The 25,151-nt window shown below is 39.9% G+C and overlaps 2 protein-coding genes across 6 annotated transcripts in view; both read right to left on the reverse strand.

The window, feature by feature from the left end:
• LOC139388722 (FCH and mu domain containing endocytic adaptor 2) overlaps positions 1-430 on the reverse strand; it is a 96,293-nt gene extending 95,863 nt beyond the window's left edge. Inside the window, exon 1 of one of the 3 annotated variants that reach the window (XM_071135587.1) lies at positions 235-430. In XM_071135587.1, coding sequence (XP_070991688.1) covers positions 235-267 — 33 coding nt within the window. In that variant the 5' untranslated portion in view covers positions 268-430. The remainder of the gene's footprint in view (positions 1-234) is intronic. The other 2 variants (XM_071135589.1, XM_071135582.1) reach the window with 2 other exon arrangements.
• Positions 431-3,744: 3,314 nt separating this feature from the next.
• The window catches only part of LOC139387987 (transportin-1-like), a 69,636-nt gene continuing 48,229 nt past the window's right edge, over positions 3,745-25,151 (reverse strand). Inside the window, exons 16-25 of one of the 3 annotated variants that reach the window (XM_071134443.1) lie at positions 22,193-22,300; positions 21,586-21,744; positions 20,437-20,524; positions 20,231-20,329; positions 20,012-20,107; positions 15,934-16,009; positions 14,735-14,834; positions 14,478-14,552; positions 13,722-13,861; positions 9,847-9,925 (exon numbers count right to left, since the gene is read on the reverse strand). In XM_071134443.1, the coding sequence (XP_070990544.1) occupies positions 13,754-13,861; positions 14,478-14,552; positions 14,735-14,834; positions 15,934-16,009; positions 20,012-20,107; positions 20,231-20,329; positions 20,437-20,524; positions 21,586-21,744; positions 22,193-22,300 (909 nt within the window). In that variant the 3' untranslated portion in view covers positions 9,847-9,925; positions 13,722-13,753. Of the gene's footprint in view, positions 9,926-13,721; positions 13,862-14,477; positions 14,553-14,734; positions 14,835-15,933; positions 16,010-20,011; positions 20,330-20,436; positions 20,525-21,585; positions 21,745-22,192; positions 22,301-25,151 lie in introns of all 3 variants that reach the window. The other 2 variants (XR_011629237.1, XM_071134442.1) reach the window with 2 other exon arrangements.

Raw genomic sequence — 25,151 nt, forward strand, 5'->3', positions numbered from 1 at the left:
CCAATCCCCGGGGTGACAAAATAATATTCGCCGAGAAAAGTAGCGGGGGTGACATTGTGTTGACCCAGATCCTTCAATTTCACTGGAAAGATCCCGCATAAATCTGGTTGAAGCGAATAATATATTATATATATATATTATATTATATGTCTTTGTCACATCCACTTGCGGGACTGTGGGACTTGAGCTAAACAACTTAGCCTACTATCCCGGCCAAAAAAAAGCTGAACCTACCCAGAAATTCTCTAGGAAGTAGGGCGTTATCATCTTGGTTTCTTCTTCTTTTCTCTCAGCAACTATATTCTTGTTTAATTTAAATTCAGGCAATTGCTCCGCCGTTCTCCGTTTCCGTTGTTTGCCTTTTGCTCCTTTTCCCTACGCTCCTCTTTCTTCTCCCTCCCCACCTCAGACTCCACCTCCTTTAGGAAGCGAAAGGCAACTGAATTCAATCTTTCTCCTCCAAAAATTCAGACGAAGAAAACAGCGCCATCCATGGTGGGAAGAAAAACAACAGCAGTTTCTGTTCTGCACTGATATTCTAGAATGGGTTCTAGAATTATACTGAACACGTTTTTGTGTGTTTTTTTATTATTATTATGAACACAACAAATACAACCCCCCCCCCAGAAATATACAAGCTAAAGTACATAAACCTAACAGTGGTATTACATATCAATATTAATTTTCAATTTGTTACATTGTTTTATGGTGCGTATTGCTTTTTTGTTTTTACATTTACTGATAATTTCAAAATAATATTTAAATTCTATCTTAAATCATATGAAGAGGGGTTTGTTCTCTGCCCACTTCATTTTATGGATAAAGAATCTTCCATGAAAGATGAACAAATTAACAAGGAAAGTTAAATCAGGTTCCATATCATTTGGATCAAAATAAAACATATCAGTCTCTCAGATTAACATTAATAGTCGTTTCTTATAAAATAAAATCTTCTAACTCACTCCAAAATCTTCTGACATAAGAACAAAAGGGTCACAACCACAAAATACACATTTGTTGTCAATAGCTATTTTAAATCTGTGTATAACAAAAGGTCTTTACAGGGTAGATTCTATGAATGAGTTTGTGTGATACTTCTTTCACCTTATTAGATATACAATACTTACCAGACAACAACAACACTTTGTTCCAATTCACTTGTCCTAGGGCTGCATTCCAGTACATTTTAGCAGAGGGACATAGTTCCTTATTTACATGTTATTACATTTATAGTTTAAAATGTCAATTCCTTCTAATTGTATTGAGGCTACAAAATCCTCAACAGTTGCACTTGGAGTATTGTTATATTCTCCTAAAAGAAGAAAAGCACCTTTAGGGGCAGCTCTAACAACAATGTGATTCTCCTCAGGAGTGAATGTAATATTGTGTGTTCTCCTAGAATTCTTGATAATCATATAGTTGGCCATTATTCAATAATTGTTTAACCCAAATAATGTTGTTGTCCAACCAGTTCTTGAAAAATAAAGACTTGTTTTTGTATTTTATGTCTTTATTATTCTAGAATGTATACCTATGTGGGGAAAAATTGTTTGTGTACATGAGGTTCCAAGTTAGAAGTACTTTTTTATGAAAGTTAGCAAGCTTAATAGGGATTTTACCCATATCAACATTGCATTTGAGTAAGAATTCTAGACCACCAATCTGTTGGAATATTAAATTAGGGATTATATTCCAAATGCAATCCTTATTTCTTAAATAGTTTTGTATCCATTGGATCTTAAAGATTATATTAGAGGTTTTAAAATTCAGAGCATTCAACCCTCCCTCACTTTGGGTGCTACATATTACCGCTTTTCTTAAATAATGAGGTTTATTCTTCCATATGCAGTTAAATCATTTAGTATCAACCATTTAGTTACTGGCAGGAACATCTAAGGCAAGGGAGGTGTAAACTAATCTGGACAGACCTTCAGATTTTGATAAAAGTACATGTCCAGATAAAGAAAGATCTCTTAATAACCAGGAGTTAAATCTCTTTCCAATTTTCTCTACAATAGAAGAGAAATTTAAGTTGGCCCTTTCTTTTTGATCTTTGTTAACTTTAATACCAAGATATGTGATCACATATTTTACAGGGATATTAAATACTGAGTTTAAGTCACATCTTTTCAACCCAAATAAATCACATTTCCTAATATTCAGAGATAAACCAGATACATGTGAGAAGGCATTAATGCACTCAATAGCTTTCAAGACTTCATTATGATCTTTAAAAAAATGGTGGTATCATCAGCCAATTGTGAACATTGTATCTCTTTGTCTTGTATCTGAATACCCCTAAAACTATCCTTATTTATATGAAGTGCCATAACTTGTGACCAATACATAAGGAGAAATTTGGCATCCTTGTTTAATTCCACGTATAATGTAAAATCTCTGAAGTTCCATGGCCTGTGGAATGTTGTCCCACTCCTCTTCAATGGCTGTGTGAAGTTGCTGGATACTGGCGGGAACTGGAACATCCCAAACATGCTCAATGGGTGACATGTCTGGTGAGTATGCAGGCCATGGAGGAACTTGGACATTTTCAGCTTCCAGGAAATGTATACAGATCCTTGCGAGATGGCCATTATCATGCTGAAACATTGAGGTGATGGTGGCAGATGAATGGCACGACAATGGGCCTCAGGATCTTGTAAAGGTATCTCTGTGCATTCAAAATTGCCATTGATAAAATCCAGTTGTGTTCGTTGTCCGTAGAGCACGGACAACGAACCATGGAGCACTCTGTTCACAACACTGACATCAGCAAACGATTCACCCACACAATGCCAAACACATGGTCTGCGGTTGTGAGGCCGGTTGGACGTACTGCCAAATTCTCTAAAATGACATTATGGTAGAGAAATTAACATTAAATTCTCTGGCAACAGCTCTGGTGGGCATTCCTGCAGTCAGCATGCCAATTGCACTGACCCTCAAAACTTCAGACACCTGTGGCATTGTGTTGTGTGACAAAACTGCACATTTAGACTGGCTTTTTATTGTCCCCAGCACAAGGTGCACCTGTGTAAGGATGATGTTGTTTAATCAGCTTCTTGATATGCCACACCGGTCATGTGGATGAATTATCTTGGCAAAGGAGAAATGCTGATATTTTATTTCAGCTCATGAAACAGTGGACAAACCCTTTACTTGTTGCATTTATATTTATTTTCAGTGTATTTTAATGTTCTATATTGCTGTGATGACTATCAGCCTGTGGGCAAGGATACCAGGCTATGCAAAAATGTTTTATAACATTAGAACCACTGGGTATCTCATATCACCTCCTTCAGGGCAGTTAGTACAATCCTTTTCTGTGTCATGTGGGCTATTCTCTTTGGTGGACCTCTCGGTGCCTGTCAACTACTAACTATTGTTCAGTCATTATCGCATGAATGGAGATAGATAAACACTGCTCTAAGAGAAAGTCTTAAGACTGGTGATGCTATGTAAGAGTGGTAGGTCTTTCCGTAGCTATGTAGTTCCCATTAACACACTTATCTGGATACACTAGGCTGCAACGGGCTCCTCCATAGGGACATTACACTGCCGTCAGACACAATCACCTCGCCTCTAATTGTCTATGGTGGATGAAAGTATGGGGTCAATGGGGGTAATCGATAACTGGTCTATCCGACCTGATGTTTACCAGGTTCAAAACCATTAGATCAAATTAAAGTGCATTTAAAGTGCATTTAAAAACTAACACTAAAGTAACAGAAAAGAGCAGTCCCAGACTTATGTAAACAATTTATTCTCAACTATGTACAGATCCAAGCAGTGATTACCGTTAACATCCATCACATCATACAAATGTCATTACAAAATTACTACAGTACAATATAGATTCTTTGCATGTTCCAAAATATTTGGTGGCCCCGAAAATTATTTTACCTTTAAAAAAAGGTCCAATGCAGCTGTTTTTATCTCACTATCAAATCATTTCTGGGAAACAATTAAGTACATTTTAGTCATTTAGTGGACGCGCTTATCCGGAGCGACTTACAGGAGCAATTAGGGTTAAATGCCATGCTCAAGGGCACAGACATCTTTCACCTAGTTGGCTCGGGATTCAAAACAGTGACCTTTCAGTTACTGGCCCAACGCTTTCAATTAAAATGGTCCAAAATAAACAAAAATAGCTTCTTAGCAAAGATCGATTTCTCAAGCAAAAATGTTGCTTGGACTGTTTGGGAGTGGGGAGGGGAAAACTGAAAATTAGCTGTTATTGGCAGAAAGGTTTATAACCCTCTTTCTTATTGGTCTATTAGCTAATTTACCTCATGGTGATGTCACCATGGAAGGTAAAAACTCCATCCCACCAAAACAGGCTGAAATTTCAGGTGGCCTTTTCAAAAACCTCGCGCACTAAAAGGGCATTATAATGTTCACAGTATTATTCCAGTCTCATAGTGTATATAAAAGAGTTAAATAAAGTTTGACTGCACTGGGCCTTTAAAAATTCATCAGCATTTACAGAAACCAGTCAAAAGTTTGGACACACCTACTCATTCAAAGGTTTGTCTTCATTTTTACATTTTACATTGTAGAATAATAGTGAAGACTTAAACTGTGAAATAACACATATGGAATCATGTAGTAACAGAAAAAAAGTGTTAAATAAATATTTTCAATTCGAGATTCTTCAAAGTAGCCACCCTTTGACTTGATGACAGATTTGCGCACTCTTGGCATTCTCTCAATCAGCTTCATGAGGTAGTCACCTGGAATGCATTTCAATTAACAAGTGTGCCTTGTTAAGTTGATTTGTGGAATTTGTTTCCTTCTTAATGCTTTTGAGCCAAATCAGTTGTGTTGTGACAAGGTAGGGGTGGTGTACAGAAGATGGTCTCTTACCAAATGGGGCTAAGTCCATCTTATGGCAAGAACATCTCAAATAAGCAAAAAGAAACTATGGTCCATCATTACTTTAAGACATGGCCAGTCAATACAGAACATTTAAAGAACTTTGAGTCTTCAAGTGCAGTCGCAAAAACAATCAAGCGCATTGATGAAACTGGCTCCATTGAGGACCGCCATAGAAAAGGAAGACCCAGAGTAACCGCTGCTGCAGAGGATAAGTTCATTAGAGTTAACAGCCTCAAATCTGCAATTAACTGCACCACAGATTGCAGCCCAAATAAATGCTTCAGAGTTCAAGTAATAGACAACATCAACTGTTCAGAGACTGTATGAATCAGGCCTTCATGGTCAAATTGCAGCAAATAAACCACTACTAAAGAACACCAATAAGGAGGAACAGACTTGATTGGGCCAAGAAACACGAGTGATGGACATTAGACCAGTGGAAATATGTCCTTTTAATGAGTCCAAATATAAGATGTTTGGTTCCAACCGCCGCGTGAGACGCGGAGTAGGTGAACGGATGATCTCTGCATGTGTGGTTCCCATCGTGAAGCATGGAGGTGGTGGAGTTATGGTGCTTTGCTGGTGACACTGTCTGTGATTTATTTAGAATTCAAGGCACACTAAACCAGCATGGCTACCACAGCATTCTGCAACTATACGCTATCCCATCTGGTTTGTGCTTAGTGGGCCTATCATTTGTTTTCAACAGGACAATGACCCAACACACCTCCAGACTGTGTTAAGGGCTATTTGACCAAGGAGAGTGATGGAGTGCTGCATCAGATGACCTGGCCTCCACAATCACCCTACCTCAACCCAATTGAGATGGTTTGGGATGCGTTGGACGGCAGAGTGAAGGAAAAGCAGCCAACAAGTGCTCAGCATATGTGGTAACTCCTTCAAGACTGTTGGAAAAGCATTCCAGGGTGACGACCTCATGAAGCTGGTTGAGAGAATGCCAAGAGTGTGTCAAGCTGTCATCAAGGCAAAGGGTGGCTACTTTAAAGAATTTGAAATGTTTTGATTTGTTTAACACTTTTTTGGTTACTACATGACCACGTGCCATTTCATAGTTTTGATGTCTTCACTATTATTCTACAATGAATGAAAATAGTCCAAATAAATAAAAATCCTTTAACGAGTAGGTGTTTCCAAACTTTTGACTGGTACTGTATCTAAATAAAATCACTAGTTTCTTACATTATTCAGCAAAAAGGGTGAAGGCAGACTTGGGATAAATTCTAGTCAAGTTTTTTTTCTCTCATGGCTAAATGAATTAGGCTATTGTTAGAGGTGTTCTTAAATGAGACATTCTACTGCGGTTGGTTGGTGCTGTAAAAAGAGAATAAGATTTTTCAATAAAGCTATTTCTGCCCCTCGCTTCTTCAAAATGAAAGACCTCAATTTGCAAACAAAGCTGTAAGAAGCCATGAGCCTATTTGTTTTTCGCTTAATGTCCAAGGTCTTTCTTCCATTATTGGAAAACATTATGAATCACCATCATTACAAATCACCATCAAAATCATCCAGTTGTTATCAAGGCGTCATGTACATATTACATTTTAACACCACCTAAAAATGTCTTACAATCACTTTGCCACAGTTGCATTAATTATGTGCAAGTTCTCTTCCTAATTTCACATTCCTCAAAGTTACAAGTCAATTTGAATGTCTGTGTCTGTACAACTATTCTTTGACACTGACTCTGGGTGTGTGTAAGTCTGTGTCTTAATGGTGAGCTAGCACACATATCAAAACACAGTGAACTGAACACCCATGGACAGGTATATGCTCTGTATTCAAGGGTTAAAGCAGGAGAGGCTTACTAATCTCTTATCGGTAAAGGGAGATGGAAAAAAGGCATACATTTGGAAAATAACAACAAGAAAAATAACGGTAAACATAACCTCCTGAGGTTACTACAAACAAATATTCAAGTAAAGAAACTACATCATAGCAGCGGCAATATCGGTAAAACAGCACACAGCACACCGGTTCTGCGGGGGACACAGATAAAGCTTGGACTAAACAAATACTTCAGTGGATATTCTCCATTCACCATGCTTTTTAGTCCACCACTAGGTTTAACCTGTGTCTCGGAAACTGGCCCTCTATGTTTGTATTTTTTTAAATTCAGTGTGACAAGTAGTGGTAGGACGAAACCAATCAAGCCATGCCTCATCCAATTTTTTACATGCCAAACACCTGGAATGTGACAAAAACTAAATTAATTTCAACTTCAGGACACAACAGACATGGCACAAAAACAACTACAGAAACAAGTGCCTCCATATATCCCATTATGTCTTATTAGCCTGGTGAAGTGAAAAGGAACAATCCAGTTTGGATCCAGGCTAACTTGACATACCCCATCATTTTGTTTTTTTTACTAGTGTTAAAATGTCCTATTAACTACATGTTACCAATGAGTAAAACCTCCCATCAATACACAGTTACAAAAATAACAATAATACAAAATATATAATAATAATAATAATAATAACAACCTTAGTTTGTTGGCTTTGGAAAGGGTATGTGGCTATATCTGCAGTACTTCATATCCAGGCTTAGTTTACGTACACCAATTATCTTTTAGAGCATTTCTGATATTGAGAATCGTATATTTAAAAACAGGTCAAATACACCCACAAGTTTAAAAATATATATATTTAGAAGTGACTATACCATATCGAATACCCAGTGAAGTAATACATGAGGTGTTTAGTGTTATAAGTCTCCTGTAAATGAATACTTTATGAGTACGTAAATGTGTGGGTCTACTAAAGTATGTGTATGTGTAGTCTGTTTGAACAAGTGCTTCCAATGTTCTTTGTGAGGGGGGACAAAAATACTACAAAATGATTACACTCACCTACAGAGTGAATCTGATTAGTTGGTTGGGCATAAAGATGCTTTCTCCCCTACCCAATCTCTGACAACCATGGGATAAAAATCAGGCAATCAACGACTTCAAGACTTCTGTCAAAAACAATAACACTCCAAAACAAAAAGGAACCAAAAGTAGGTCAAGCGTCACAGTATTTAACAAGATAATACATTTGGATGTGGGCTACGGGTAAAAGGTTAAGGGGGAATAAAATGCTCCTGCAGGTATGTATGAGATACAAGGTCCAATATTGTACGTCAACTAAATGGTTTGGGAAGTAAAGGGCCACCAACACGCGAGGGATCAAGCATTAGAGTACGCTGCATTCAAAACGGTCATTACAATCATCCTCAAAGGTCGTGCTTTTAAAACAAAAAGCAAAGCCACAATAACAGAAAAAAACAACAGTACAAGGAAAAAAATATATATATATCATTTAAAACAACGATTTGCTTGCTGTTGAGTTTTGGATCGACAACCAACCAAGGTCAGAGACAGACACACTATCAATAGTGCCATAGTCCCAGTAGTAATACTCAAGGAACAAAGGAGGAACACGTTCAGCCAAAGCCCTGTATGCCTTTTCTCTACCCCGCTCCCTACCTCCCTCCTCTGACAAGGTTAGAAATACGTCTCCACGATACAAAGTTTTGTTTTCGGGAAAGGTGAGAAAGATGGAAATTGAGATTTTAAACAATATGAGTCAGGTAAGCATCTAAGAGTCTGATATTATGGCCGCTAGTAAAACGTCCATGCATGCAGAGAACACGTCACTTCCACAGCACAGAACAGAGGCAGCCTGAGAAAGTTGACCTTAATTAAAGTTATGAGATGTATGAAGCAGTGTTCACGGTCTCTTTTTAGAATCACAACCAAAACCCTGCTAGATGGATTCAACTAGATGAGAATATAAAAAAGGTAGTTTCCAGACTTGTATGTTTTCTAAACCTGGTTCATGCTAGACACTGACGGGAAAGCCTCTGGTAAACAAAGGGGTGGTGGAGGGATAAAACCCCGAAAAACAAGAAACTACATGGTTGTTTAAGAAACCTCATCACAGGGCTACACAAGAAATACCACAACTATCCGATGACGCCACACACTGACGTCACTCTAACGTTGTACACCAACTGTCCTCACTTCCAACTTTGACGCAAGCATGCTACTTAGTTATTTCCTGTTTTTAAGACAAGTCACTTTTCAACCACAACGAATAAAAATCATATGCACTTCTGTCAGTGATGTGCGTTTGACTGACTGGTTGAGGCAACAACTTCTGACCTGCCTATAAAGATTTAAACTCTGATATTACTCTAAATATGCACTGACAAGATGTTTTATTAACTCAATGTAATTACTTTGAAGACTACAAGAAAATACATGCTATTCTTATTCTAAGATATGTAGAGGCAGTTTCCCAAAGAAAAAAGAAAAACTTGCTGGTTCGATTTTTGAAATTAATGATAGTATCAGCATTTACTTTACTCGAATACCCTCCGCTGCTGTTGTTTGGCTAGCAGCCGTCCTGGCTGTTGAGGATACTATGTTGTCTTTGAGACCATTAACAACATTTCCATGCAACTTCCTGATTTTTTTTTAACCACCCCTACATACATTTTATGGTTGGTTCTACACCAAGACCCTCCCTCCCCTTACCTCTGAGTGACACTTTCCGGCCGATACGTATTGATTAAAAAGCTCTTCTTCACTGACCGCTTACCCTCAAATCAGCACTACCCCCTCTGTAAATATAAAACCATGATTTTACCACAACTAAACAAAAGTTATCCCCGTATTTTTTGTTTTGTTTAACGTCACTGGAGAGCATGGATGAAAGAAAATGTTTAAAAAAGAGCCGAAACAAAAAGCTAAGCTGACATCTTTTCATTACTGATTGTGATGTTGAAATGATTAAATACATTTTTCATCCCTTGATAAATTTGGCCCACCGGTCCCCATGTCCCCCTCGCCTGTTGCGTGGGGGGGCGGTGAGTGCCTCGGCTGGCTAACACCTCCCTCCCACCCCGCCCATCCAGAAGGTTGAGGAGGGGTCACGGTCTGCACCCCCTTCCCTCCCCAGCTGACAGACCCTACCCCCAGTAAAGGGTAACATGTTCCCTGGGTATAAGAGGTTCCAATCCGTCGTCTCCCATAATGAATGACCTGGTAGGAGAGAGACAGAGGGAGACCAATATTAATAGAAAAATATGCTTTAATCCCATCCCCCACACATACAGATCCTTCGAACATTTCATTCCAAAATTGAATTGGATTAATATGGAAATGGTCCCCCTTTTCCTGCTATAACAGCCTCCACTCTTCTGGGAAGGCTTTGCACTAGATGTTGGAATATTGCTGCAGGGACTAGCATTCAGCCACAAGAGCATTAGAGAGGTCAGGCATTGATGTTGGGCGATTAGGCCTGGCTTGCAGTCATCGTTCCAATTCATCCCAAAAGTGTTTGAAGGGGTTGAGGTCAGGACTCTGTGCAGACCAGTCAAGTTCTTCCACACCAATCTCTACAAACCATTTCTGTATGGACCTCGCTTTGTGCACGAGGACATTGTCAAATCAAAAACAGGAAAGGACCTTCCCCAAACTGTTGCCACAAATTTGGAAGCACAGAATCATCTAGAATGTCATTGTATGCCGTAGCGTTCAGATTTCCCTTCACTGGATCTACGGGGCCTAGAACGAACCATGAGAAACAGCCCCAGGTCATTATTATGTTGCTTCAATATATTCACATAATTTCCCTGCCTCATGATGCCATCTATTTTGTGAAGTGCACCAGTCCCTCCTGCAGCAAAGTACCCCCACAACATGGTGCTGCCACCCCCGTGCTTCACGGTTGGGATGGTGTTCTTCGGCTTGCAAGCCTACCCCTTTTTTCCTACAAACATAACGATGGTCATTACGTCCAAACAGTTCTATTTTTGTTTCATCAGACCAGAGGACATTTCTCCAAAAAGTACGATCTTTGTCCCCATGGGCAGTTGCAAACGTAGTCTGGCTTTTTTATGGTGGTTTTGGAGCAGTGGCTTCTTCCTTGCTGAGCGGCCTTTCAGGTTATGTCGATATAGGCCTCATTTTACTGTGGATATTGATACTTGTGGAAATTCTGGAGGAAACGGGTAAACAGGGTCTTTTGCTCTGGGATTGATTTGCACTTTTCGCACCAAAGTCCATTCATCTCTAGGAGACAGAACGCATCTCCTTCCTGAGCGGTATGACGGCTGCGTGGTCCCATGGTGTTTATACTTGTTCATCTGTACAAACAAAAGTACACGTGGTAACTTCAGGCATTTGGAAATTGCTCAAAGGATCAACCAGACTTGTGGAGGTCTACAATTTATTTTCTGAGGTCTTGGCTGATTTATTTTTATTTTCCCATGGTGTCAAGCAAAGAGGCACTGAGTTTGAAGGTAGGCCTTGAAATACATCCACAGGTACACCACCAATTGACTCAAATAATGTCAATTAGCCTATCAGAAGCTTCTAAAGCCATGACATAATTTTCTGGAATTTCCCAAGCTGTTTAAAGGCACTTAGTGTATTGTAAACTTCTGATCCACTGGAATTGAGATACAGTGAAATAATCTGTCTGTAAACAACTGTTGGAAAAATGACTTGTGTCATGCACAAAGCAGATGTCCTAACCGACTTGTCAAAACTATAGTTTGTTAACAAGAAATGTGTGGAGTGGTTGAAAAACACTAAACTTCCAACTTCAACTGTCTATATCTGTGTATTGTTATTCTGTACAGGCTTCCCTGTTCTTTGTGTTTGAAATTCACTGCTCGCCTGAAGGACCTTACAGATAATTGTATGTGTGGGGTACAGAGATGAGGTAGTCATTCAAAAATCACTATTAAAAAACTATTATTTCAGAGTGAGTCCAAGGCAACTTATTATGTGACTTGTTTAGCACATTTTTAACCATGAATTTAAGCTGATTTAAGACATTTATTTACATGAATTTACTGACTTAAGACATTTAATTTTAAATTAATTTGTAAAAATGTCAAAAAACATAATTCCATTTTTTTTATCCATTTTAAATTCAGGCTGTAACACAACATAACGTGGAAAAAGTCAAGGGGTGTGAATACTTTCTGAAGGCACTGTATATCAACTAGAGGTCGACCGCTTAAAATCGTAATGGACAATTAATTAGGGCCGATTTCAAGTTTTCATAACAATCGGAAATCGGTCATTTTGGACGCCGATTAAAATGAATCTTTATTTAACTAGGCAAGTCAGTTTAGAACACATTCTTATTTTCAATGACAGCCTAGGAACGGTGGGTTAACGGCCTTGTTCAGGGGCAGAACGACAGATTTTTACCTTGTCAGCTCAGGGATTCAATCTTGCAACCTTACGGTTAACTAGTCCAATGCTCTAACCACCTGCCTCACGAGGAGCCCGCCTGTTACACGAATGCAGTAAGAAGCCAAGGTAAGTTGATAGCTAGCATTAAACATAACTACACATGGTTGATGATATTACTAGTTTATCTAGCGTGTCCTGCGTTGCATATAATCGATGCAGTACGCATTCGCGAAAAAGGACTGTCGTTGCGCCAACGTGTACCTAACCATAAACACCAATGCCTTTCTTAAAATCAATACACAGAAGTATATATTTTTAAACCTGCATATTTAGCTAAAAGAAATCCAGGTTAGCAGGCAATATTAACCAGGTGAAATTGTGTCACTTCGCTTGCGTTCATTGCATGCAGAGTCAGTCTTTATGCAACAGTTTGGGCCGCCTGGCTCATTGCGAACTAATTTGCCAGAATTTTACGTAATTATGCTATAACATTGAAGGTTGTGCAATGTAACAGGAATATTTAGACTGATGGATGCCACCCGTTAGATAAAATACGGAACGGTTCCGTATTTCACTGAAAGAATAAACGTCTTGTTTTCGAGATGATGGTTTCCGGATTCGACCACATAATTGACCTAAGGCTCGCATTTGTGTGTGTTATTATGTTATAATTAAGTCTATGATTTGATAGGGCAGTCTGACGGAGCGATGGTAGGCAGCAGCAGGCTCATAAGCATTAATTCAAACAGCACTTTCGTGCGTTTTGGCAGCAGCTCTGCAGTTGGACTTCAAGCCTATCAACTCCCGAGATTAGGCTGGTGTAACGATGTGATGTGAAATGGCTAGCTAGTTAGCGGGGTGCGCACTAATAGTGTTTCAAACGTCACTCGCTCTGAGACTTGGTGTAGTTGTTCCCCTTGCTCTGCATGGGTAACGCTGCTTTGAGGGTGGCTGTTGTCGTTGTGTTCCTGGTTCGAGCCCAGGGAGGAGCGAGGAGAGTGACAGAAGCTATACTGTTACACTGGCGATACTGAAGTGCCTATAAGAACATCCAATAGTCAAAGGTATTTAAATACAAATGGTATAGGGAGAAATAGTCCTATAATTCCTATAATAACTACAACCTAAAACTTCTTACCTGGGAATATTGAAGACTCATGTTAAAAGGAACCACCAGCTTTCATATGTTCTCATGTTCTGAGCAAGGAACTTAAATGTTAGCTTTCTTACATGGCACATATTGCACTTTTACTTTCTTCTCCAACACTTTGTTTTTGCATTATTTCAACGAAATTGAACATGTCTCATTTATTTGAGGCTAAATTGATTTTATTGATGTATTATATTAAGTTAAAATAAGTGTTCATTCAGTATTGTTGTAATTGTCATTATTACAAAAAAAAAAAAAAAAAAGACATTAATCGGTGTCTGCTTTTTTTGTCCTCCAATAATCGGTATCGGCGTTAAAAAAAAATCATAATCGGTCGACCTCTAATATCAACATAATTTTGCTAGCTTTATCGTTTTGCTCAAATAAGGTGGATGACAAACTCGAAAATGCCTTAGATCCGATATCTCAGCTCTAATTAGATTTTCAACCACTTTTAAACATGAATGCGCGACGTACCCCCTTGAACAGGCCTGTTTCTATGGAAAGTGTTACACCCCGTAGAAGGCTGCCAGTCGTTCCTTCAGAGGCAGAGGGAACTGGTCTGAGAAACGCCCCCAGTTCTCCTCGCCCACCTGGTTCTTGAACCCATGGAGGATCTGAAAATATCAACACATAATTACAATGTACGCACAAAGCTATGCATTCACACACACATTGTGCATCAGGATAATCTCATCTTCTCCTTTCTCACACAAAGGTACTCAGTCTTGGCCCATGGCACATGAGCAACTCCAATTGAGAAAAGGTTTAACTCCTGCGTCCTCTCTCCTCCTTCCACGCTCGCCTCCTTTTGAAAAAGGTCAAAGGTAATCGAGGAGAGTTGGCGATGTGAAGGAACGTGGACGAAAATGCGCTTGTATGAAATAACTACACTCGCGCGTCATAAATTACGTTTATAGGGGTGGAACCCCAAAATGAATGTGTAAAGTCATAAAACTAATGTAGCTAGTTGTGCAAGAAATGTTAAAGATTCAAGTATAAGTAGGATATAATTTTTAAACGTTTGCATACTTTTCTCCTTCGAGAAAACAACTGCTTCAAAGGGGGTGTGGCAGATGTCAAAACTCTTCCATAAAAGGACTGGCTATCAAGGCTATCACCCTACTAAGAAATTGACACTCTCCTCAACCACTTACAAGTTTCCGGGTCACGGAAGAGAGTGGACGGAATTTTGCCCAAATGAAAAAGGCCAAAGTCACGATCAGTTCTTACCTTGCCAAACATGTCTCGCAGATCATCCTTTGGATTTACCCATGAGGCCACTGCATCACAAAAAAATATAAAATCCTGGAGGAAATGAGAAAAAGTCTGGCTTGAGACAAGTTTTACAACTAACGTCCTTCACGAAATGGGGCCATCGAAACAGTAATGCAGTTCCTATATTTTTCTTAGTCCTCAACTGATGGGGCCATGAAAAGTGCAGTTCATACGTTATCCTCAAGAGGGCAGCGTTGCCTAGGTGGCCTCACCTGCACAACTCCTCCTGGGTTGACACTGATCATAGTGCAGATGCCTCGGAACGCCGAGTCTTTCTCCTCATTGTCTCTTATGTTACGTAAAGAGGTACACCTGCCAACAGGAACAGCCACGTTTTACACCAGGCCAGAAGGGCTGCCTTTAAGTACTGCATAGAATTACAATTCAATACCCTTATAGCACTCTGAAGTTACCATTGACTGCATTCAATAACTTACTTGTACAGGTATGCCATATTACTATTACTTTCCATTAATACATTCTAACACAATTCAAAAACAAATTCCGTATGAAATGTCATGTATAAGTAAAATACCTTCTAAAATATAAAAATACAAAGACTACTTAGTTCGGTACAACACATTCTTGTGGAGAGAAAATTATTTCTCTCAGGTTATCTAAAACAGTATCAGAATTGTGCATGCAGATCAAACAAACCTGTCATTCTGAGACTGTGTGAAGGCACTTAACTCTATTCACTTACACGTGAGTCACTAAAACTGCTTTATAACTTCACTTTGACCGATATGGCATTCAGGGAAGCCTTTACTATCATTTTTTTCTTAAAGGAAGTTTTGAGGAATTCTGGGATAAGCACGTATAGGGACTATTGGACGAGAGGGGGGATTTGGGAATGATCTGGATCTGGGAATGCTTTTGGGATTTTTTTTGGAAAGCGTCTGGAATTTTTGGGAATCCGTTTGTTTTCCCTTTCTGAACCAGCAGGCATGTGACAATCTGATCCCATGCACTAATTAGTAGTCACCGACATTTAACAACGACAACAAAAAAAGTAAAATAAATAAACCAATAATGTATCAAATACATGAAGGTGCTACTAAGGCAAAAATAAATCACAGACTGAGGGGACCTAAAAGAGGACAGGATTAGTCACATGGTTGGCAATGCTTACAGACTGATTCAGGAGAAAAAGAAAGAAAGAGAGAGAGAAAAAGAGAGAGAAAAGAGAGAGAGAAAGAGAGAGAAAAGAGAGAGAAAGAGAGAGAGAAAAAGAGAGAGAGAAAAAGAGAGAGCGAAAAAGAGAGAGAGAAAAAGAGAGAGAGAAAAAGAGAGAGAAAAAGAGAGAGAGAAAAAGAGAAAGAGAGAGACAGGAAAGGAAAGCGAGAATGACAGGACAGGGAGCGACAGACCCAGAGAAAATGAATAAAATAAAATATTGAAAAATACACACCAGGGTCTTATAAACTGCTGTAGCATCGGTGCCACCTCTTGAGGACAAACGTAACCAAGACGACCAATTGTTATTGCTAAGGTAACGCAATCACGGATATACACCACCAAACGCCAACCAAGACATGAGCAATGAGGAGGGAAAAAAAAGAAAAAATAAAGAAAACTCAGAAACATAAATCAACAGAATCTGTGCATGATAATAAACAGAAGAATTCACTAGTGTTGATTATTACAGCCCCACTCACTACTTGGGAGGAATTTAAGATAGTAAAAACAAAAAAATAATTTAAGGGAGAACACTTTGACGACACAATCAAACGGCAACAAGCCTGCTCGGACCTCGGACGTCAGAAATATGACGTCAGAAATATGGCCTCTTGCAACAAACTCCTCTCTCCAAAATGTTAATGATCTTCGTCTAACTAAAAAAAAAAGTGTAAATGTGAAGTCATTAGTTAACTGCCAGCATGGAATGTTTACAAGGTTTTTCCTCTCAAAGTTTGTATCTGGGAATTGAGCTTTCATAGGGTTCTCCCTTAAACTCACAAAAAGGTTAATCTTTCCTTAAGAAACAGAAACTTTTTCTTTTGGTTGTAAAGAAATTACATTACTCCAAGCCAACTACATGGAAAGAGACTAGTATCCAGCACAGCAGGTTCTTATGAAGAGGCAGAGAGGACCTAATTTTAAGAGACACAAAACTATGCAACATTCTCATTAAGAAAACAGGCATTTATGAACAGTCCAATGAGACATGCAGAAAGCAGATGATAGGCTCATTAGAAATCGAGTTCAGTGCAGGATAGGCTGATTAGTTTCAAATGAGGGTGGAGGGGAGGAGTTATAGCTATCTATATATGGCCTCAAACCCAATCCACCTCAATTTTCGTGTTGATGTGACATTAACTGTGCTCTGAATGATCAAATTGGTGAGGTATAAGATAATCAACATTAACATTTTTCTGAATGTTTTGATTGGTTAGGGGAAAAATTGAGATTGGGAAACCAAATGGAAACAAAGAGGTTTATGTTTCAATTGATCAAACTAATATAGAATGGCAGTGGTCAGAGCTCAACATCATAGTGCTAGGGCTCCATCAATCCATCACGTATCCTGCATCAAACATTTGCCATCCTTTCACTAAACAACATTCAACATCTATTGGCAGATATGCATTCACATAAAAAAAAACAGTAACTAAAAACAAATAAACTGACAAACAGAACATCTACAAATTCCCTAGTTTTCCTGGTAGGGTTAGTTAAGCAGGTTACACTTCACCCTCATTTTTGTCTCAGTAGTTCTAGTTTATGTCAACTGGCCATTTTGGCTTTCCCAAGCACAGTTTACAATTCCAATAGAGCGTCTAAATAAGAGCAGAGTGTAACCGAAGGTTCGTTTGCTAAGTGTAGGTGCTATAACACCACACAAATGTTTAGGGTGGGATTAGCTCTTTCCTCAATCAGCAAAGAAGACTAGTTATTATTATTCATTACTATTATCCGAGTGTTTGGTAAACATTCAATTAACCGTATGAACTCTTTAAGCGTTTAACTATAAGTGAGGTTGGGAGACACTCATCTGTCTCAGTTAAGGCCTCACTGTCAGCTACTGATGCTGCTCAACACTTCAACTTCACTTCAATGGAAATACAGCTAGAAAAAGCTGACAACCACAGGTACAATAGAATCAATTCATGTCAGTTAATCACGCCAAGACTGTACACTTACAGGGTTCGCTCGGTTTTAAAAAAAAACGTTACAAGATTCTTAGTCTATAGCTAGGTTTCCATCCAATTGGCAACAGATTCTCATGCTAATATTATAAAATCTGCATAAAAACGCGCATTTTCACACCAGCGATGCATTTGTTGTTGTTGCGGATAAAAGGCTGTGCGTGATGACGTGGTGCATATAAAATAACGTTGCGGAGAAAAGGCTGTGCGTGATGACGTGGTGCATATAAAATAACGTTGCGGATAACAGGCTGTGCGTGATGACGTGGTGCATATAAAATAACTTTGCGGATAACAGGCTGTGCGTGATAACGTGGTGCATATAAAATAACGTTGCGGATAAAAGGCTGTGCGTGATGACGTGGTGCATATAAAATAACGTTGCGGATAAAAGGCTGTGCGTGATGACGTGGTGCATATAAAATAACGTTGAGGATAACAGGCTGTGCGTGATGACGTGGTGCATATAAAATAACGTTGCGGATAAAAGGCTGTGCGTGATGACGTGGTGCATATAAAATAACGTTGCGGATAACAGGCTGTGCGTGATGACGTGGTGCATATAAAATAACTTTTGCAGTTAAATTCCCATGTAACGAATAAAGAAACACAAGTTAAATTGGTTTCTATCGCATATTCAACCCTACTGATGGTTTTGTCACAACAAATGTTCCGTTAGAAATAGCGAATGTGCCCACTCTGGTCTTCGCATTTGTGTGCTCTAACCAATAGCTTGCAGGTACAGTGCAGGTAGGATACATACATGCTAAGAGCATACATTTTTTCCCCCCTTGTCAAACAGCCATCAAGCGTCAATCCTCATGTCACCAGAATAAGACCCTCAATATTTATTGGAAAGGAGCATCAAGCTCATCACCGTGCTCTTTCCCCACCCTGTGAAGTTGATCATCATTTATTTCATCTGTAGCCTAATAAACTGCATGCTTTCCGAGTCGTAGTGGGAGGACTACACAACATATTGCGTTACTCCAAGTTTACTTCAATATGATGGTTATTATATCATTTGTTATTATATTTATTTGTGCATAAAGGCGTTTCAACCGTGCCTGGCTACCCAGACGCCTTGCCTCGGCCAAACGGTACACAACGCCCATGGACATTAGTTTCTTCTCTGAAATGAGTCTGGATCCAAGTACCTCCCTGACGCATCACCGAATGCGAACATATTCAGGGCCATCTGATTGGTCCAGAAACTAAATCGGTTGGGCCAGAGCCAGAACACACGTGGGTAAAGCGGCAGATGGAAAATTCGTCATTGGGTTTGATAATCTGATTGGTTGGAGAGGATACAATCGATGATGACTTTTGTACAATGCCCATCGTCACCACAAATTACTTCCAATGATTGCAGACTAAAGTATGTAGCGAATGAAAGAGCAGCGGAAGAATTTAGTGTGGGTCACCAGTCTAGTTTCCAATGCCATTTCTCGCACAACAAATTTTACCGACAAAAAGTTCACCTTGTCTAGCGTATTTTGTTTAGTCAACATTTGGAAAGTTTAGACAAAATGTGCCATTCCCATCAGGCCTGTCATGACATGTTTTATCCAACATGTACTTTACTCGCATAAAAGGATTTCAGGAGGCCTCCCGAGTGAGTCTATTTAAAAAATAATAATCATTGGCTCATCGCGCTCTAGCAACTCCTTCACGCAGGCCGGGCACCTACAGGCTGACTTCGGTTGTCAGTTAAGAAGCGCGGTTTGGCAGTTCATGTTTTCGGAGGACGCACGACTCGACCTTCGCCTCTCCCAAGCCCGTTGGCGAGTTGCAGCGATGAGACAAGATTGTCATAATGAAATTGGGGAGAAAAAAGGGGTAAAAAAAATAAAATAAATGGATGGGTGGAAACCTGGTTCACTCAGTCTTTCCACCTGAGCAACATTTCATTTACTTCAGCTGGGATCCAACAGCCCATAAACAGAGCCTCTAAGCCATAAATCGATTGGTAGGAATAGTTGGAATATTTGGGCGAAACCGGCGAAACCTGTAAGGCATAGGGCTTGGGGAGGCTTTCAGATAATAGAGATGAATGGCCTCTCTCCAGTCAGAGGGTGCATCCCAATAATCTCTCCTTCATCCTGAAGTGTGCACTTGTTCACTACTCCCCAAAAATGTAAACGCTTTGGATTAGTCTTGGCAAGGGGGAGTTTTCATATACCGGTCATTTCCTGTCAAATCCATGAAGGGAAGTGAACAAGTGCACACTTTTGGAGAAGGGAGGAACGATTGGGACGCGCTCAGAGCAGGCCTGATGGACTGTGCGACACCTCCCTGCACTGTGGCTGGCGGGCTCAGCAAAGTGCCACCTTGTGGTACCTGTGTTCTCCAGCAGGGTCTTTGGGGTGTTGGGCCTGTTGATGATCTCAACCAGCTGGTGCAGCACCATGGCCACGTATGGTTGCATCTCAGCACCTGGGGAAAGGCGGGAAATGGTCCGTGAAGGAGGCTGTGTGTGTGAGTGCAAGTGCGTGTGTTCATTAGAATGCATGTAAGCTGGTGTGTGTGACTGTTTTGTGACATTTTGCAAACACTCACCCATTTGTATAGATATCTCTCCGATTGCCCATGTTGCATTATTGCACACCGATATCAATTCTGGGTTCAGATTAGTGCCTAATATAGGCATGAAATCAGCTGCACAGGAGAGAAAGAGGCTTATATCATCAGTAATTGATAACCTGACATTTGGACTACGAAGCGGTGTGTTACTGCCAATGTGGATTAAGAGAAAGAGTACTTACCAATGCACGGCTTTACGTGCAGGAAACAAGCCTTAGTCAGGTCACCCAGCAGAGCAAAGGAGCTCTGACGCACCTCAGGCATTTTGTCCTGAGTGGGAGGAAGAGAGAAAAGAAAAAAGAGCGAGAGAGAGTGAAAGAGGGGGAAATGAAGAGAAAGGGGAAGACAAAGGAAGAGAGAGAAAGAGAAGGCGAAGGAGAGAGAGAGAGAGTTGGGAGAGGAAACAAAGAGATTGAGAGAATTTGTCGATAAAAACAAATACAATTTTTTCAAAAAATAACATTTAATGTATAGTAACTTTACATTAGCGGCAGTGTCAAGACAGACAACTGTGATGGTAGCCTATGATTTAAAAAAATAAGTCATTTCATCTAACATATCCAGGAAATGCATGATTGATATTTTGATGTGCAACCTTTGATGTTGGATCCAGACTTCTCCGATTTATTTTTGGTGCTTCAGAGAATTTTCTGACATCTTCGTCCATGTTGGCCTACACTATAGGCTATATTATTCACCACCTGAGGAAGTGGGAACTCAAAACACTTAGTGAGATTGCTAACTCTAAATATGATATTGTTGCTAGATAGCCATGTAGGCTAATTGATTAATCATTCTGTAAATGTAGCCTGATGCCCTACAAACTTTCCAGTGCTAATTCACTGCAAATGGTGCGCAGCCTTCTCCGGATGTAGTGGTGCCATGAACTCAATATTAAGGAGGTGAGAAATGCATGATAAAAATCACGGAAAGCTGTGACTCTCCTCTATGTAACTAGAACAGTAGTTGCTTTGAAAACAGTATTTTTAGCAATGGTCATATGCTTGTGCTTCTCAGAATGCATCTCTCCCTTCTTGAGCAGAGTGGGGAGAGATTGAGAATGGCTCGCTCACACAGCAGCCGACAGCGAAACGGGGTCAGGCAGATACAGTACCTTCATAGCAGGAATCAACATAATCCATAGGCTATTCCTGTTGACCAAATAATGGTTTTAGAACAATCTACAGCAACTTCGTGTAGCAAAAAAAATAGAAAAAATAAAAATAAAATCACTGAAAATGTCCGATGTAAACTAAATGCACCGGTAAGAGGAAGGCAATGGCGGTAATTTTCGGTTTATCGTCACAGCTCTAGATGAGGACACAGGTTACCTGCATGCACTGGTACATGAGCGTGAGGATGTTGCTACGCGCGACCAGCTGCTCGATGTTGTCGCCCAACCCTTCAGCCAATCCACTGAGCAGGTCCAGGGCCACAATCATAAAGTCCTTATCAGGGGCCTCGTACTGGTCTGGCTGGGACTGGTGGAGCTGGATGATGGGGGGGTAGACAAGTGGTAGAGGAAGTGAGAGTGTGGATTACAATTAGATGCCACATTCCCCAAGCATGACACCCTACTGCAAGCAGAAAGTCTTCCGAACGTTCTCACACACAATCTGTGCCAATGGTGTGTTCAATGCCAACTCACGCAGCCAGTTTGCACAAACAATATATTGCTTACAGGCAAGAAAACAAGCATTGCGCTACACAAACAAAGTTACTCATGCAACAGACTGATTTAGGGGAGCCAGAATCCAGGCCAAACATTTACATCATTCACTAGACAGACACTTGGTAGGATGTGGGCCTTTAAAAATTAATCTTATCCATTTTAGAATAAGGCTGTAAAGTAACAAAATGTGGAAAAAATCAAGGGGTCTGAATACTTTCCGAATGCACTGTATGTGCACTGTGTGCGTGCTTGCCCGTGTGTCTCACCATAGTCTGAGCGAGGGTCTTCTGCACCAGGTTAACACAGCGCTGGTACACAGGTTCACAGTAGGGCAGGAAACCACTCTGGAGAGCCGTGGCTACTGACGAAAGGCACTGAGAGAGGGATGATGAGAGAGCGAGAAAGAAATACAAATGCGGAAGGGGGAAGAGAGTTGGGGGGGATTGAGAGAAAGGGGATGGGACAAGAGAGAGGACATAAGAGGAAGAAAGAATATTATACTTGATAACCTCAGTTACAGGAAGTAATTCATCGTTTTACAGGGTAAGCATTTGTTGTCGGTAAAGAGTGAGAAACTCCCCTTGAGGCTAGTGGATTGGTCTGATTAGAGGACAGAGAGTAGGGCTGCAAAATGAGGGTATATTACTGGAAACTTTTAAAGTTTAACAGTAAACTACCAGAATTGTGGTATCATTCAAGGATTTTATTTAATCTACCACAAGAGATCTAGTGGCCCTTTTGGGTACATGAGATTATCACAGGTGTCGGTCATTATCTATGGCCCTATGTGTGGCATGATCACATGTAAAGTATATGAAATAATTCAATAAGATGATTTTGAAATTAAAATATAATGACAAAGCTGTAAAACATCCCAAATATAAACCCTAAATGAATACCATTGGGGTTTCATATGAGGGTTTCAATATGAAATATCCTTTATATTTTCTTACACACTTTTTTACTATGCCAATATGTGACTCGTTTCAGGAAACTAGGCATATGTCGCGCATCACTACTTTACAGGAGAGGCATTTGAACATATTTTTTTTTATCAAAATGCATTTGCAGAAATGCCTTCTGGAACTTTCTTGTGCCTTAATAACAAACTATGCCATCTGTAAATACAAATCAAATGGTTACATTACAAGCCTAGTTGGTTTAGCCACAGAAAAAGTCAGGAACCTTCCCGCTAGCCATGATCGGCTGAGATAATGGATGGGCTGGAGATGCCGAGTGATGAATACGCATTGGTCTGCCATGTAGAATGCGTCTATAACATGAGCTGCTCAATATGCATAGGTTTATCCTTTCTAAAGCAGATTTTTTTAAAGATATCACAAAGAATTGCATAAGAATTTCTAATGCTCTCCACTTTCTGGAGAACAGAGTTTTGAAATCAGTGGAATGCCCGGTGAAAGCAGAGTATGACAGCTAAAGAGATGGAGAAATTCAGCCATTTGATTACAAATAATGTGGAGGGAGTCGAAAAGACAACACACAGAAGGCTGTTGTAATCCGGAGACAATTGTTTTATACATCTTCAAACTAAGGGCAACCGTGGCATCCATGACAGAGGGGGAAGCATTCATCTATGTATACGGCTAAGAGAGTCTAGCTAGCTACATTCAGATATTATACATTTCTAATTGTCAGAAAGTAATTTTCTTTTCTAGTTCAAGTGTACTGTTAGCAAGCTAGCTAACGTTACGTGTATGATCTAATGTTATTCATTTCTCAGATCCATTTTCATTGCTAGTTATAGCCTAATGTTAGCTAGCTAGCTAACATTGAACCTAGCTAGTTTGTTAGCTTTAGCTACCAGCAGATTCATGCAGGGTAGTAATGTTATGAGTTGGGATTATTGTCCATTGTTTAGCTAGCTAGCTACTGCACATGTCTAAACAAAAGACTCCACTATGCAAGTAACCATTTCACTGTACCGTTTACATCTTCTGTATCCTGTGCATGTGATAAATAAACATTGATTTTATTTGATATAGAGTGTGTTTAACAGCAACGGTAATGTGGAGAACATGACCTGCACCAATGTCATATTAGGATATAACATTAGGTCAAAGAGACAGTGTCCAAGTTCTAAAATTCTCCGGTAGAATGCCCTGCTTTTTACTTTGTCAAAACTCACGACGGTAAGCAATTTTCTGTAATGAGCTCACCATTAACTTGTAAAAAAGTATCTGATGTCAGTTTATTTTCCTGTAATATTAAAATACAAATGAGCTCAATTTAAGACGTTGTCAGCTCCAGTTGAAGTCGGAAGTTTACATACACTTAGACTGGAGTCATTAAAACTAGTTTTAACTCCACAGGTAATTTTTACAACAATTGTTTACAGACAGATTATTTCACTTAATTATTTCACTTAATCACAAATCCAGTGGGTCAGAAGTTCACATACACTAAGTTGACTGTGCCTTTAAACAACTTGGAAAATTCCAGAAAATGATGTCATGGCTTTAGAAGCTTCTGATAGGCTAATTGACATCATTTGAGTCAATTGGAGGTGTACCTGTGGATGTATTTCAAGGCCTATCTTCCAACTCAGTGCCTCTTTGCTTGACATCATGGGAAAATCAAAAGAAATCAGCCAAGACCTCCACAAGTCTGGTTCATTCTTGGGAGAAAATTCCAAATGCCTGAAGGTACCACATTCATCTGCACAAAACAAAAGTATAAACACCATGAAACAGCCGTCATACCGCTCAGGAAGGAGACGCGTTCTGTCTCCTAGAGATGAACGTACTTGTGCGAAAAGTGCAAATCAGAACAACAGCAAAAGACCGTGTGAAGATGCTGGAGGAAACGGGTACAAAAGTATCTATATCCACAGTAAAACGAGTCCTATATCGACATAACCTGAAAGGCCGCTAAGCAAGGAAGAAGCCACTGCTCCAAAAAAGTCAAACTACGGTTTGCAACTGCACATGGGGACAAAGATTGTACTTTTTGGAGAAATATCCTCTGGTCTGATGAAACAAAAATATAATATTGGCCATTGCTACGTTTGGAGGAAAAAGGGGGAGGTTTGCAAGCCGAAGAACACCATCCAAACCGTGAGGCACGGGGGTGGCAGCATCATGTTGTGGGGGTGCTTTGCTGCAGGAGGGACTGCTGCACTTCACAAAATAGATGGCTTCATGAGGCAGGAAAATGATGTGGATATATTGAAGCAACATCTCAAGACATCAGTCAGGAAGTTAATGC

Source organism: Oncorhynchus clarkii, chromosome 29, assembly GCF_045791955.1.
Source record: "Oncorhynchus clarkii lewisi isolate Uvic-CL-2024 chromosome 29, UVic_Ocla_1.0, whole genome shotgun sequence".
Lineage (NCBI taxonomy): Eukaryota > Metazoa > Chordata > Actinopteri > Salmoniformes > Salmonidae > Oncorhynchus > Oncorhynchus clarkii.